This window comes from Python bivittatus, unplaced genomic scaffold, assembly GCF_059951505.1.
Source record: "Python bivittatus isolate LINGU-HERP-01145 unplaced genomic scaffold, Pbiv_v1 ctg000330_np1212, whole genome shotgun sequence".
Lineage (NCBI taxonomy): Eukaryota > Metazoa > Chordata > Lepidosauria > Squamata > Pythonidae > Python > Python bivittatus.
In genome coordinates, this window is record NW_028277058.1 from 32,524,716 (window position 1) to 32,540,643 (window position 15,928).

The 15,928-nt window shown below is 36.2% G+C and overlaps 1 protein-coding gene across 2 annotated transcripts in view; it reads right to left on the reverse strand.

The window, feature by feature from the left end:
- NUP205 (nucleoporin 205) overlaps window positions 1-15,928 on the reverse strand; it is a 55,807-nt gene that overhangs the window by 1,841 nt on the left and 38,038 nt on the right. The window contains exons 28-41 of one of the 2 annotated variants that reach the window (XM_088141924.1): window positions 14,230-14,421; window positions 13,532-13,802; window positions 13,072-13,170; window positions 12,334-12,482; window positions 11,813-12,004; window positions 9,239-9,360; window positions 7,486-7,624; window positions 7,174-7,300; window positions 6,311-6,387; window positions 5,636-5,764; window positions 5,250-5,376; window positions 4,387-4,553; window positions 2,146-2,269; window positions 580-708 (exon numbers count right to left, since the gene is read on the reverse strand). In XM_088141924.1, the coding sequence (XP_087998050.1) occupies window positions 580-708; window positions 2,146-2,269; window positions 4,387-4,553; window positions 5,250-5,376; window positions 5,636-5,764; window positions 6,311-6,387; window positions 7,174-7,300; window positions 7,486-7,624; window positions 9,239-9,360; window positions 11,813-12,004; window positions 12,334-12,482; window positions 13,072-13,170; window positions 13,532-13,802; window positions 14,230-14,421 (2,044 nt within the window). Of the gene's footprint in view, window positions 1-579; window positions 709-2,145; window positions 2,270-4,386; window positions 4,554-5,249; window positions 5,377-5,635; window positions 5,765-6,310; window positions 6,402-7,173; window positions 7,301-7,485; window positions 7,625-9,238; window positions 9,361-11,812; window positions 12,005-12,333; window positions 12,483-13,071; window positions 13,171-13,531; window positions 13,803-14,229; window positions 14,422-15,928 lie in introns of those variants that run through there. The other variant, XR_015796441.1, reaches the window with a different exon arrangement.

Genomic DNA, 15,928 nt, shown 5'->3' on the forward strand with positions numbered 1-15,928 from the left:
CTACATGAATCTGCTGATGAGGTCATCTAGCAGCACAGTGTGAGGTATCATGTTGATGATATCCAACTATGCATCTCTACCCTAGGCCAATAAGGAATTGTGAATGAAGTTCTGTCCCAGTGCCTGGAGGCTGTTAGGAACTGGATGGAAGAAACAAGCTTTAGGCTTATTTTCAGCAAAATCAAGTGGCAGGATTTAGAAACCTAACTCCAGAGTAAATTCATACTTTATTCTAGAAGGGGTTGTGCTTCCTCATAGGGAGCAGGCTCACATTCTGGGGATTCTGGACTCATGCTTCCTGCTGGAAGAATAGGTGGAAGCCAGTACTGAGGGGCAATTATAGCATCTGCTCCAGTTGCAACGTTCTCTGGAATGGGAGCCTTTATAAGCATCACAAAATGCTTAAACCAATGTTTTGGTTTTGATATTTACAAAACTGTTTAAAACAATAGCAGAGTCCATTAAAGCCTCCCCAACCCTAGCTCAGTTAAACACAGTTACATAATCTGCTGTTTAAACTTTAAGGAAGAACATAATGTAGGAATTTAGATAAATTTAGATAAATTTGAGGAAAATTACCTTGTAATCTTGTGCTCTTCAACTGAGTCCTGGGAGCCAAAAGAGAAGCTTGAGAATCTGCAGGAGTACAGTGCAGCAGATAGTGTTCAAGGTGACGCCAAAGAATAAAAAGACATGTTTCTATAATATCTGCAAGCATATCTAGTAAAGGAGAAGCTTACATTTACTGTCCATATCCTTGCGCATGTATGTAACAAAATGAAGCAACAGGTAATAAACAGTTATGTAAAGTTTTGCACACAAAACTCAAGTAGAATTACTTAGTTAGCAGGCAAGTAAGCACCTGTTTCATTTCCACATTTTAAACATTTCTTCCAGAATACACACAGACACAATCATTTTTAAGCAAAATCAGGTTCCCTGATAAATGCACAGTTTAAATTACTGTATTTTTTACTGGTAATTTTCCAGTTTTGAAAAAAATGAAAAAAACCAATAGAACTGGTTTTTATTGTCAGGATTTTCTTTCTCATGGGAAAGGATTCATCCCGTTATCTTTACAACAATAACAAATAATATTTTGACTACAGAGATCATGTGAAAAACACCTGTTATTGTGTGTTGTGTATTGTGCTATTTACTGCCACCTATTGGCGTGTGTATGCTAGTTACCCAGTGGGGGTGGCATAGAGCTATAATACAAAGGGAGGAAAATGTGCAGCCTCTCTGAGTAGTTGTTAGTTGTTTTAGTGTTAGCCACTATGTAGGTTTTATGGGCTACGTAGTTGTAACAAAGTACCAAGTAGCGTATCTCTTCTCTAATAGTTTGTAGCTAGAGATTTTGTTAAGCTTGTGTTGCTAATAAGTCTTGGATGCTACATTAAATGAGAAGATGTGTTTTTCTTTATATTTTGTATGATATTTGCATTTTATGGAATTTTGCATTTTTATCAATAAACACCAGTTAGTATATATTTTCTGACTGGATTTCTTTGGGAAACAAGAAATGGACATTGCATTGCGTCTGCTGTCATGGCTAATATTTTCCTGGAGTTTTTGCTGCGCTCTGCACAAACAGGAGTGTTTGTGATTATCACTCTGCCCAACATTATTAAGCAAGTTAACAATTTTGTATTCAGATAGCTCAATTAATATTCCAAACAATAACCATAATCCCAAAATGTATTTGATGCCTTTTAAGGTGAACTTTCCTCTTCCTAGAAGTTCCACTGCATTAAAAATTAAAAATTTCATCTTCTTAGAGAATCAGACAGTCTCTCACAAAAGTTCATTCTCTTAATTTTAAAAATTATAGAATTGTAGAGTTAGATCAATGGTTACGTGGATTTTTGATATTTAAAAAAAAACCTATTACATCTGAATTGAACAAAGGCTACTAATCTATCTAAAGTCAGGAAACATCACAAATTGTTGAGATTTGAAAGGTTGACTGGTCTAAAAAAATTAAGCATTTAACTTTGATAGCAGAGGAAGAAGTCATTTTTCACCATGTAGGATTACTAAGTTCTCAATTCTTGTTCCTAAAATAGTTTTAAAAAACCATCTTTGAAGTTTGCTCTAAAAAAATTATTTCATAAAAATTTCCACGCAATGATCAAAGGATACAGCAACACAGAGAAAGCAATTTGGCTCGATTGTTGATCAGCTTCACTAAGCGTCGCTTTGCTAAAATATACTTTTGAGCAGTAGAAATTTTGTCTACTCCAGCTAGAATAACAGACTGGCACAACTACGGAAAAAAACAAACACATGTAAAAATGTAATATTATGTACCCAAGCACTATACAAGGTAAGAGCTCTGCAAAACCAACTTCTCATATAAAACACACATACTATTCCAAATAAAAAAGAGGCTTAAAGAGAAATTTTAGAATGGGAAACTCTGGAATATTATTAGCATAGCAACTTTGACACATCTGGCATCTCCAGAAATATCAGTCACTGAGTAACTTGATAATCTCTGCAAAGATTGATTGGGAAAAGAAAAACATTAAAGTCTGTTTATACCATCAGGAAAAGTAAAAATATTTAGGTCTTTCTCGTTCAAAAATTATACAACTATAGATCTAATAAGAGGCAGTAAATAGAGTCCCTCCCCATTGTACTGATACACTTACAGTGGGGCAAAAAAGTATTTAGTCAGCCACCAATTGTGCAAGTTCTCCCACTTAAAAAGGTGAGAGAGGCCTGTAATTTTCATCATAGGTATACCTCAACTATGAGAGACAAAATGAGAAAAAACATCCAGAAAATCACATTGTCTGATTTTTAAAGAATTTATTTGCAAATCATGGTGGAAAATAAGTATTTGGTCAATATCAAAAGTTCATCTCAATACTTTGTTATATATCCTTTGTTGGCAATGACAGAGGTCAAACGTTTTCTGTAAGTCTTCACAAGGTTTTCACACACTGTTGCTGATATTTTGGCCCATTCCGCCATGCAGATCTCCTCTAGAGCAGTGATGTTTTGGGGCTGTTGCTGGGCAACACAGACTTTCAACTCCCTCCAAAGGTTTTCCATGGGCTTGAGATCTGGAGACTGGCTAGGCCACTCCAGGACCTTGAAATGCTTCTTACGAAGCCACTCCTTCGTTGCCCGGGCGGGGTGTTTGGGATCATTGTCATGCTGAAAGACCCAGCCACGTTTCATCTTCAATGCCCTTTCTGATGGAAGGAGGTGTTCACTCAAAATCTCACGATACATGGCCCCATTCATTCTTTCCTTTACACGGATCAGTCGTCCTGGTCCCTTTGCAGAAAAACAGCCCCAAAGCATGATGTTTCCACCCCCATGCTTCACAGTAGGTATGGTGTTCTTTGGATGCAACTCAGCATTCTCTCTCCTCCAAACACGACAAGTTGAGTTTAGACCAAAACGTTCTACTTTGGTTTCATCTGACCATATGACATTCTCCCAATCCTCTTCTGGATCATCCAAATGGTCTCTAGCAAACTTCAGACAGGCCCGGACATGTACTGGCTTAAGCAGGGGGACACGTCTGGCACTGCAGGATTTGAGTCCCCAGTGGCATAGTGTGTTACTGATGGTAGCCTTTGTTACTTTGGTCCCAGCTCTCTGCAGGTCATTCACTAGGTCCCCCCGTGTGGTTCTGGGATTTTTGCTCACCATTCTTGTGATCATTTTGACCCCATGGGGTGAGATCTTGCATGGAGCCCCAGATCAAGGGAGATTATCAGTGGTCTTGTATGTCTTCCATTTTCTAATTATTGCTCCCACAGTTGATTTCTTTACACCAAGCTGCTTGCCTATTGCAGATTCAGTCTTCCCAGCCTGGTGCAGGTCTACAATTTTGCTTCTGGTGTCCTTCAACAGCTCTTTGGTCTTGGCCATAGTGGAGTTTGGAGTGTGACTGTTTGAGGTTGTGGACAGGTGTCTTTTATACTGATAACAAGGTCAAACAGGTGCCATTACTACAGGTAACAAGTGGAGGACAGAGGAGCCTCTTAAAGAAGCAGTTACAGGTCTGTGAGAGCCAGACATCTTGCTTGTTTGTAGGTGACCAAATACTTATTTTCCACCATGATTTGCAAATAAATGCTTTAAAAATCAGACAATGTGATTTTCTGGATTTTTTTTCTCATTTTGTCTCTCATAGTTGAGGTATACCTATGATGAAAATTACAGGCCTCTCTCATCTTTTTAAGTGGGAGAACCTGCACAATTGGTGGCTGACTAAATACTTTTTTGCCCCACTATACTTAGTATTCCCTTCACTGATTGTTGTAATTGCCATCATATAAAACTTAACATGCAGGAGCACAACAATCAAAAGATAAACTTGGCTGAAATGGTGAAGACAAGAGAAGGACAAAGGAAGGTTACCTCTTTTATCTCCTCTGGTGGTAGCTGTTCCACATTCTGCAACTTGCTAACATTCTGACGATGACTATCGTAGTAACTGAAGAAGTCATTAGCACTTTGTTTTAAGAGATAGACAATGATACCCAGGCCAGGCAAACGCCAGTAGGGAATCACTGGTGCCTGTGTATCTAAAACAGAGAATAATCCAAGTTAAAACAAAGAGCGTTTATCATAAACTTTGGATTCCACTGAATTAAAACAAACTTATTCTAAAGGGCCAAAGAATAAATTGTACATAAGTACATAAGTGTGCCCTCCAATGTCACATGTTTGATATTGCCCTCCCATCCACACGTACAGCACAAACAGCATGTACAGAAAATAAGCACTATGCTATATAAATAAACATTAAGAGAGCAAAATCACACAGACTCTATCAGTGGAAGGATTACATAGTAAAGCCTCATTTTCATTCACATGTTCATGTTGGACCATAATGCTTGAAGTTGGGTTATATAACTCCATTTAAAATTGCAGTTTTCATTGTACTGCATTTATAATCATTTCAAACACAGGCAAGCTAAAAATTACATATATGGGATACCATGTTTCACGGAAGATAGTCATACTGTCAAAGTGAATAACCATGACAATGCTGTATACTGATGAACTAATCCTTTCACAAAACAGCCTGTATTGCAGAGAATGACTAGGTGCTACATTGGTCTTCACTTCCCAAATGTAAAAGCAGGCTTTCTGAGCATGACACATAACATTCTCAGTACATGAGAAGAAATATGGGAAGAGTTGTTAAATCTTGACACTGTTCAATCTGATATCCAGAATGCGTTCTTTAATTTACCCAAGTAAATCCACAAACCTACCCTGCCGAGGTCCATCTCGATTGGTGGACTCAGAAAGGCTGGGAGTGAACAGGCAAACTGTATGTTCAAAAGTAGGGGCACACTGTACCATAAGCAGCTGGCAATATTCCATCACATTGGCACAGATCTACAGAGATAGATGCAAAGTTGTTTAATGCTAGGTCTGTTATTGCTATGAAAAAATCACAGAAAGTAGAAAAAGATATTTAAGAATTCTGCAATAAGAACTTTTGTTTCTTCATTTGACTTATATCCAGCCTTTTGTACAGGAGGCCAAGTTGGTACGCATGGTGCTCCCTCCTATTTCCCACTCCTAGTACAATACCTCAGCCACTATACCACACTGATTCTCAATTTTATACACTGAGGTTCATTTAATGGCTTACCTGTTGCATGGCTAGTTCAAGTTCATCTCTCTTGTTCACTCTATCTGCATCTGTGTGACCATCTTGCAATCTGAATTGGCGCAATCTCTCTGAACTACCAAACCGTGTGAGTAGTCCCAAGCACTGGCGCTAAAAGCAAATGAAAATAAACTGATTATTAATTTTGTCCTTCAGATGTTTACCATTAATTTTATATGAATACAATGTGCTGTGTTTAAGATACAAAGTGACATTTTGGATGACAGGCTGTGATAGTGAATCAAATTCTTGCCTCTTCCATTTTTTCTCAATGATTTATCTCTTTTGGAAATATGAAGTTATGCCCTAAACTTTATTCTGCAAAACTATTTGTTCTATTTAAACATTATGCCACAACTAGTTTTGTCTTTAGAACAGCACGGGAAGTTTTTTTATTTTTATGCTAAATCTTAGATAAATTATAACTTTTATTTCTTTTGCCAAAAAACAAGATGGGTAGACAAGAAATACCTTACACAGCCCATATAAAAAATGCGTATAATATCTATTCTATCATAAGCCTCTTAAAGTTGATGATGATTCAAGTGGCTTATATGCCTATGTAATTAAGTAAATAAATATCACAGTTAAACTGTGCTGTTAGAGAAAGTTGCAAACTACTAATAGAAAACAATTCCTATAATTACAGAAATTTACCTGAAATCGCCCTATATGTCCTTGTAGTTCAATCTGCATTCCTTCATTGAAATCAAGGTCAAAGTCACCCAGCACACCTAATGAAACAACACTACATAATAGATACATTTGTTTTTATAAGGGCATCCTCTGCTAGGCTGTAATAATCAACCACTTTATCTAGCAGAATTATTTCATACTGCATGCTATTCATTTTTAGCTGTTAATTGTTTCATGATTTTCTTGCAATTTTAAAAAAATATTTTATTATATCTATTGTATTGTCTTTTTCTTGTGTTTGGTCTTGGACCCTAAATAACCTTTGGTTGGATCTCTGAATATAACATCTGTTAGAATATCTTCCACTGGCTTAATTATAGTAAGGCATGCACTATACAGTGAGAACAGCTTATACTTTGAAAACACAGTTACATTCCTAATTGCTATGAATTCCTTAATCTGGGAAAACTTCAGAAGTCCAAAGGGAAATACCCATAGCCAAATTTCATTCTATATATACTTAAGATTCTTCCGTATAATGTCCCTCTATCAAGAAACAGAGATAACAGCATCCACTTTAGGAGCTTTTCCAATAAGCAGATTCTGCTGAACTATATAAATAAAACATTTCAGCATTCTAACTTTTCAAAATACCCATAGTGATTGATTCATTCATTCCCTGGAAAATGTAATGAACATGTGAGCCTAAAAGTCACATTAGAATGCAAGACTGTACTGTGCGGTATGTGAACTATGAAAACCTTCCATGAACTTCCTTTTCCTGTTTTATACAAGTGGAAAGTTTTTATAACGTTTTTATAAACATTTATTGTAGCTCCAGTAAAAGAGAATGTGTTTTGTATCTAAAAACAAAAATATCTTGCCTGGTAAAGCAGCTTTGCTGATTATCCCAGTTAGTAATGCCAATTCTTGCAAGGCTCCCACACTAACTTCCTGACACCGCAAGATTGCTTGGATAGTATCTGAATGGGATATTAGAAACTGCAAAACCTATTTAAAAAGAAGAAGAAACAGAAGCAGCATACATAGAAGTAAAGTTAAAATGCAGTTACTTCATGGATCTCAAAATAACAGCACATAGTATCCAGTGGTATCTAGTATCCAACAGTATCTAACCCTGAGAATAATAGAAATGAACAGCCTGTGCTACCAGGAATTTCTGTCATCTGACTTACCTGTCTGGCAGCCTGAGCGTGTTGTGCCATACTAGAAGTAAGGATGATTTGGCAGAGCTGGAGAGCAGGCAAAAGAATCTGGTGATAACGCTCTACAGGAGCAGGAATGAAGACTGGAGGCTCTCGCATTCCAAATATTCTTAAAGGAAGAAACAAAAAAGAAACCAATAATCTGGTACCTTAAAAAAGCTTTGAAAATTCACTACAATGCATATTCTACAATTATAAAATACAGTATGTAACAGAAGCTGTTATATTCTCAGAACACCGATCTAGCTTAGTACTAACCTGGTTTACACATGATATAAGCCCTAATAGGGTTTATTTGTTTTTGACTTGGAATAAGGTATGAACTCCCCATTAAAGCTTAGTGTTTAGAACGGGCACTGGCTTAGTGCTAAATGTGGACAGAGATACTTGCGGTCATTGTTGTCTCCTCTTGACTAGCCACAGGTATCTTTCAGCCTACTTTTTAATTTTGCTACTATGGAGACTTAACACAAGAGAGTTAACTTGGACATTTTGCATATAAATCTTTGCATTTCCACTGAGTTCCATCCTCTCCCTCAATATTTTAGTAATTTCCAGGTTCTGGCTAATTTCATTCATTATAACATGCATGTGAAATGTTGGAGTTTTAAATCAGCCATTACCATTTGTGAAGTGTTTTGTTAAGTCTGTATAGCAAATGTCTTTTTGAAATAACACATTAGAAGTCAAGCACAAATCTATCACCATTTGCTTCAATAGTTTTTCAAACCTTAAATCCTTTTATTATAACTCATCCATTACAGGTAGTCTTCGCTTAATGACCACAATTGGGACCAGCAACTTTGTCATTAAGCAACGCAGTTGTTAAGCGAATCATCACGTGACTGCATCGGACTTACAACATCACTTCCACTGCAGTCGTTAAGTGAGTCACTGCAGGTCGTTAAGCAAGACATCACATGACTGTGATTTGTGATTTTACTGCCAGCTTCTCCATTGACTCTGCTTGTTGGAAGTGGCTGTGAAGCATGTAAATGGTGATCATGTGACCATGGGATGCTGCAATGGCCTTAAATGTCTGACGGTTGCAAAGTGCCCAAATGTTGATCACATGACCTTGGGGATGCTGCAATAGTCATATAAGTGCGAAGACCGATCATAAAATTACTTTTTTCAGTGCCATTCATAACTTTGAACGGTTGCTTAACAGGGCAGTCATTAAGCAAGGTCTGCCTGTATGTACAGGTAGCAGTTCAGAGATAACAGGAGGTACAGTCCATCTAAGCACAGATGGCTGGGAAAGGCTTGTTTCACATTATTGTTTGTTCTGAGCTTTCAGTGGAGGTAATGATTTAGATAGATGGATAAGTTCATTTCAATCAGTGGCCAGGTTAAAACAAAATATAACAAAATTCAGCCATGATTTAACTTCATGATTTAAAATGAATGAAATTTTAGATTTTATTTATATGATTTATATAGATATTTCTCAACACATGACTCAGGGCAGCATGCAATAAATCCTTGTAAAACAATACAGTAAACAATAAAAAAAAAATTCAATGCCACAAAACATATATTATGACTAGCTACTATTTATAAAACTATCAAATCCTATATTTTTAAAGCAAATGCAGCACAGCTTACCAGTGAGTGAAATAATTTTAATCCTAGCCAAAACATGCACTAAAGCATATAACACTATAAAACATTAAATTATCCTAACCAAGATGTACTTTGGAAATCCAACGTATGAACTTACCCTTGTTGATCTATTTCTGGCCGCATATCATATACTTGAAACTGTGCAAGTTTCACTATTACTCCAGATCTCAGTAACTCTAGTGCTCCTTGCTGTATTTTTGCTACTTTGGTCAGGAAGGCCTGGAGGAAAAAACAACGACGAAATATTTAATTTGTTAACAACAACAATGATCTAAGAACCAGAATATATGGCAGGGGTGAGAAGTCTGATTTGCCAAGAAGTGGTTGGAGGCCCGTCACCTAAATCATATTCCTTAGGTTATCCTCTTCTTCCTCCCCACACAGAGAGACTGCCCTGAATGTTGGGATATCACTGAATGTCAGGAACCTACCCTAGAGATTGTTTGGCCCGAAGGAGCCAATCCAGTGTTTTAGCCAGAAAGCAGACCTCATACAGGCTTTTTGGCAAATGGTAGAATTCATGATGCCTTTCTTTTTCAAAGTGACTTTAAAATATGTTAAATTGAAATAAAAGGAGAAATCACTTCATGATCATAACATTTAAGAAACATGGATTATTGCTCCTAAAAATGGGAAAAACAGAAGAAGAAACAAAAGACCAGAAACCAGAAACCCCCCTATTAAAACTATATTCTGAAACTCAGTTTCATAGGCAGTTTGTCACCTATTAGGGAAAGAAAAGAGTGAATGCTACTCAGAAGAGGTAAATCGGACAACTTCTGGGGAAGAAATGGAGGACTGAAAACCGCTCTGCAAAAAGCGGAGCTGATGACTGTGGCAGAATGAAAAGCCAGCAAGTAGACTAGTTGTTCGAGAACTCCTCTCCAGACAAGGAGAGGACTCGAGATCACCCACAAATGCTCCAGACAGTTGCTCCTCATGAGGAGACTACAAGAAAGTAGTCTCTGGCAGGTTTCGAGCTCTGGGAGATGAGGGAATAGCCATCTTACTCAAACCATGGTCGGCACCTTTAAAAGGACACTGGGTTCACATACTTCCTTTTCTAATCACTTTTGGAAATTGCTTGTTAACTATTTTTCAGCTAATAGGAACCTTTGGATCAACAAGTTTTACTGTGCTGGGTGAGTTTCCTTCAATCCTTAGTGAAAGAAATTTTAAATACAGGTTTAGGGACTTAAAAAATATTTTTGGGGAATAAACAGCAAAAAGGTGATTAAAACTTTGATTTTAGAAACTTATAAATCCCTATAAACTAAGGGTCCAGATAATTTGAAATAAGTTTTTGAAATTAATAAAGAATCCTTCCCATGGGAAAATACTTTTGTTTTGAATTCTTTAAAAATAAACACAATAAGACTTTAAAAATTAGACACTAGAAGGAACTAGAAGGAACTAAAGATTACAATTAAAGGAGAAGAACACTTAAACTTGACTTACAAATACAGAATGAAGCAAAAATATTTTAACAGTGGACACACTGAAGGATATTTTTGAACAATGGACCCAGAAGTTAATTTTAAGAATATCTACCTCTATAGATAGACTGTGTTTAAAAGATGTTATGGAAGAGGAACAAGTTTTACCTGAAAAGATTGAGACTGACTTGAAAGTGGATTTAAAAATGACAGGCCAAAGACTATAAGAATGACATGGAAAAAGATGTTACGTTGGATGTACAAAAGAAACCAGCTGATGTCTTAATAATTAAAAGGGACATACAAATAACAAACCAAGAGACTGACCTGGATAATTTTCCTATATTGGATTTTTGCAGCTTTGAAGAATTTTGTGAGAGGGGACAAAGAAACATTGAAAAGAAATCTAGGAAATTATTTGAAGGGACTAAAGATCAAGATTATTAGAAGTAAAAGGAAGGAATATAAAGTTGGTTTATTTGATCAAGGTTAAAATAGATGTTATCTCTGGTAACCCTTAATGGACTTTTGATGACATTAGGACAGAAATGACGAGTCTTTAAGGATTTGTTTATAGATAAGAGATGGGCTATGGAAAGAAGAGATCATTTGTCGTATTTTAAGAGAAGGTAATAAGTTACCAAAATTGTTTATAGTTGTAATGAAGGGGGAAGTCATTTATATATTTTTCTTTTTCTTTACTATATTCTTATTTTTTTCTATTTTTCTAATTTTTTCTTTTATACACCTTCTACTTTTCTTTTTATTCTTTAGTTTGTATTAGCTTTTTAATAAAATCACTATAAAAAAAAGAAAGATAAACTTGACAAGATGCCCCTTGCCAATTTAAGAGACTTAATTTTGGAGGGCTGGGGGAATGCTAGACAGTAGGTATCATGTTATGGTTTGCTTCTTTTAAGTAACAAACTAGTATTGCAAAACAGAAAGAAAAACCTCATGTGAATTGGTAGATTTCAAAACTTTAACTGTTCTCAACACAGAAATGATTTTAAAAAATGCCTTTAGAGATGAAATAGAAAGTTCTTCGAGTCCAGCTAATGGATAGAAAGGAGAATATTCAGAGATGTGGACAATTTGGATGCAAAGATTTAAAAAGTGAAACTCTTTTTTCAATTTTGTGACACAGTCTAGTTATTACATGTTATGCTAAATGCAATTGCACTGATTGGTTTAGGCTGGACTGCAACAGAAGCAGAATTTGCACGGAATCTCACCATTTTTGACTCATAGGTATACAGTGCTTTAAGTAAAGGAGGCTGAGGTATGAGCAAGCTTTGCAACTTGAGGTCATCATCTGCCAGGCTATCAACAAGCACTTTTAAATAGCCACTGTTGGAGAGATATAATAACCATTGGTTCTGTTTATCTATAGAGACGATACGATCAAGTAACGCTAGTGCTAGCATCTGAAAAACAAACAAAGATTAAATTATTTTACAAGAATGCAGGGTCTCTGTTTAGAAGGATTTGATTCATATCTTTAAACTTGAATTGTTATCATCCATTTTAAAACATAATAAATGGTGTTTGTATGTTATATATTACTGTATTTTATACCTTTATAACATAACTGTATGAGGACTACCCTATCTAAATACCATGTACACAGATAGCTCAACATAAATATATAATCATTTGTTATGTTAATAAACACAGCCTTTTGGCTATTACAACATCATTGTCCATCCCCAAAGACTTAAGTCTGCTCAAAATTAACAGGTCTAATTTTATTTACCCGTCCTATCTCATGCCCATCACAGGCATCTCTGCAGACCACCTCCATTAGGGCAGAACCATAGCTTTCAATGATGGCCATGTTTTCTCTCTGCAGTTTACTGAAACCATCTTCAGGAGCTGTTAAACGCTCCCACATGGACTTTTTGGCTGTAACATAAGCAAACATTTTTTAAAAATAAACTTTTTCTCTTTACACAGTATCATAAATTGTATTTAACAAAAATATATAGAAGGATAATACTTTAGTGAGACAGGTGAGAAAACATAAAAAAGTAAAATTCTTTTGAGTCAGATTTGATTCCTGGTGACTTCATGGGAACATACATGTAGTTTTCTTCCCAGTATATGGAAGTGGTTTACCAAAGCCTTCTGGGATTTTTTAAAAATATGGTAACTTTTCATATATAATCCTGCTCCTTCCTAGAAGTTTCCCAAGCAAGTGATAACCAAGCCCAAGTCTGCTTAGCTTTTCAAGTGAAGTCTCTTTGTGCAAATGGGATTGAGAAATTAACTCCAAGGTCAGATAACTGAAAAATTCATAGTATTACTGCTGGTAAAAAACAGATACTCATGTGGGGCTGTAAATTTTAGACATATGAGGTTTTAAGAACCATAAGAACTTCATAGCACCACTACTAATGGCAACACCAGTTCACAACAGCTTATTCTATAGAGATGGACTACATTTGCAACTGTAACTGAATGTCATATTTTTCATAATTAAATTGTATTTTACCTGCTTCTAGGGTATCTGGTTCATCTGGTCGTTGAGCAATCTGCAAATAGTAGAGCAGTGATCCATACAGGTGTGTCCTCACTCGCTGGAACCCACCACCTACTCAGAGGGAAGCGACAAGCCAACATGTGTAACACTATGCCAATGCATGTCTTCAATTACATGTACAATACTGATTTTTGCAATGAAAGCAAGTATTTTTCCATATAAGCTGAAGCAGGCATTATCAAAATTAGGTTAAAATAGAAAACATTATAAAAATACAGCCTCTGTGTTCTATTTTTGTCAGTACAACCTACATGCTTCTTCTACTGCTTATGGCTATGACTGTTAAATAAGATGTGCACATCCAGTTTAAGTATAATTTTTAACTCATGAAACAAAATGAAAATATGTTCAATCCCATATGGCATTTATGGAATCCCCTTCCAATAAATGTAATATTGATTTATGCATTCACCTGTCTTCAGAATAAAATCCAGAATTTTTTTCAATATGATATGTAAAGAAGAGTCTCCAATGGAGGCAAATCCCATTGCCATGCCTTCAGAACCAGGTGATGTAGCAAAAGAACCATCCAACATTGAGACAAATTGGGAATGTGCAGGCATAGGAATAGCAAATGGCTCCTTTTGTTCTGTTCGCACAGACTGGCTTAGGTGAGCAGTCAAAGTGAACACGGCTCCTGCCACAACAGGCATTAGCTCTTGAGCTGCATCATCATTCAAAATCTTATGGGAAGAAAATAAATTAATTATTTTGAGTCACTTAAGTGACATGATTTCTATCATCTTTCCAGATGCAAATGACAGTAACTAGAATGTAAGAAATAATAATAAAGCAAATGAGTCTCAAACATAAATTGTCTCTGATGTATTCCTCCTTTCCTTTCTTATTTGGATGCAAAAAGTAGAGTAATCACGTTTCTCCAAGCTTCTTAAAGTTTTGCTCAGGCAAGTTTAAAAAATATTTTGGCAATATGATATTAGGAAATAGTTGTGACAGAAAGTAACATTATGAAACTGCAGCACTGATATTTTCATAGAAAGCTTTGCTGGCAAATAGTAACAACAAAAACAAATATAAATTTCATAATTTAATTTTAGAAGAATCTCCTTTTAAACTACATAATGTACTAATATATTTCTAAAGGTTTACCTTATCATACAAATCTTGTAACAGATCACGGATAATAAGCTGTCTGTCTTCAGACTGTATGAGGTCCTGTGGGCAGGCAGTTAATATGATTTCAACCAATTGTCTCCAGGATTCCAGGGCATGTTTCTTTGCATACAGACATTGAAGAAGCTTGTTCCTTTCCACAACATATTGAAGAATTGTGTTGATTTCCTGGCAGTCAGTAGAAAAAAAACAGTCACTAATAACAAAAAAAGAATTAATCAAGTTATGCTAATATCATATCAGCTTACAAACAAGCAAGGGATGTAGATGTCAGAATTCCTTGGGGATTTTTGACAAAAAGCTACATAAAAGGAATTTGCATTATTTTCTTCATGGGGTTTCCCTTGAAATACTATCAAAAAGTTTTTGACAACAATTGCTGAGAAATCATAGAAGAAACTGGAGGGGGCTTCCGGGTGACAAATGCTGAGCTAAGACATCTCTAAATGAATGGAGATGACAATCATGGCTAAGACCAAAGGACCAGCAAGTAGACAGGTCTCGTGGAACCTATCTGGATAAAGAAAGGGAGATAGCCCACTTGTACTCCAGACAGTTGCTCCTTGTGAGGAGACCACAGGACAGGGGTTTCCTGTGGGTTTGAGCACCAGGAGACGAAGGGAACCATCATGCTCTCAACTGTGCCGATGTGATGGAATGGAATTATGAAGGCCACACTCAGGGAGGCAAGCATCCTCTTTCGTCTCCAGAGGGACGAGGAAGAGATAAGAGGATGAGGTTTCCACCTCCCTGAGGAATTCACTCTGTTTTCATAGCTACTGTGGGAACGGAGTTTTCAGTCTGGGAAGATTCTTGATAGAGGTTGTAGCTAATAAACATTGCTGAACAGAACTTGCATGGTCTCCTGGAGTTCCTCGGACTAGGCCTGACAGCCGAAGCCTTTTAAAGGACTCTGAGCTCACTTACTTTCTAATCAGTTTTGGAAATTACCTATTCAACTATCTTAAGGATGTTAGAGAACATTATAGATCTTCAAAGCAGCAAGTTTGAAAAGCTACCTGGTGAGTTTACTTTCGTTCTTGAATAAAAGAAAAATTAACTATGAGCTTAAGACCTTAAAAAATTAGAAATAAACAGCAAAAAGCAAAATAAGAATCTGATTTAAGAAAGTTATAAGCGAATTAAGGGACCAAACTTGGAATAATGTAATATCAGGACTTTTGCTACAAGATTTTGGAAATAATTATACAAATAAACAGGATATTCGTGGGAACCAATTTATTTAGTCTATCTTAAATCAAAACGGCAACTTGAGACTTTATGATTTTAGAAATTGAACACTAGACAGGGCTAAAGATTCCAGGCAGAAAGGGAAAAGGAGAAAAAAAGTGAGCCTATCTTTTGCCTTTGGTCATCACTGGAACTTGCAAAATGACAGAAAATGCTTTGACATTTGAAATTCTTCAGGGGATTTTGGAAGAATGGAGTCAAAAAATAGCAGCTTCAATCTCAGCAATTATGCATGCTTCTATGAATAGATTATGTCCTAAAGATATTAAAGAAGAAATTACTGATGTGCAAGAGAATATCTTGGAAGATTTACAAGATAAAGAGATGAAATAATAATAATAATAATAATAATAATAATAATAATAATAATAATAATGCTGCTGCTGCTGCTGCTGCTGCTGCTGCTGCTGCTGCTGCTGAATTG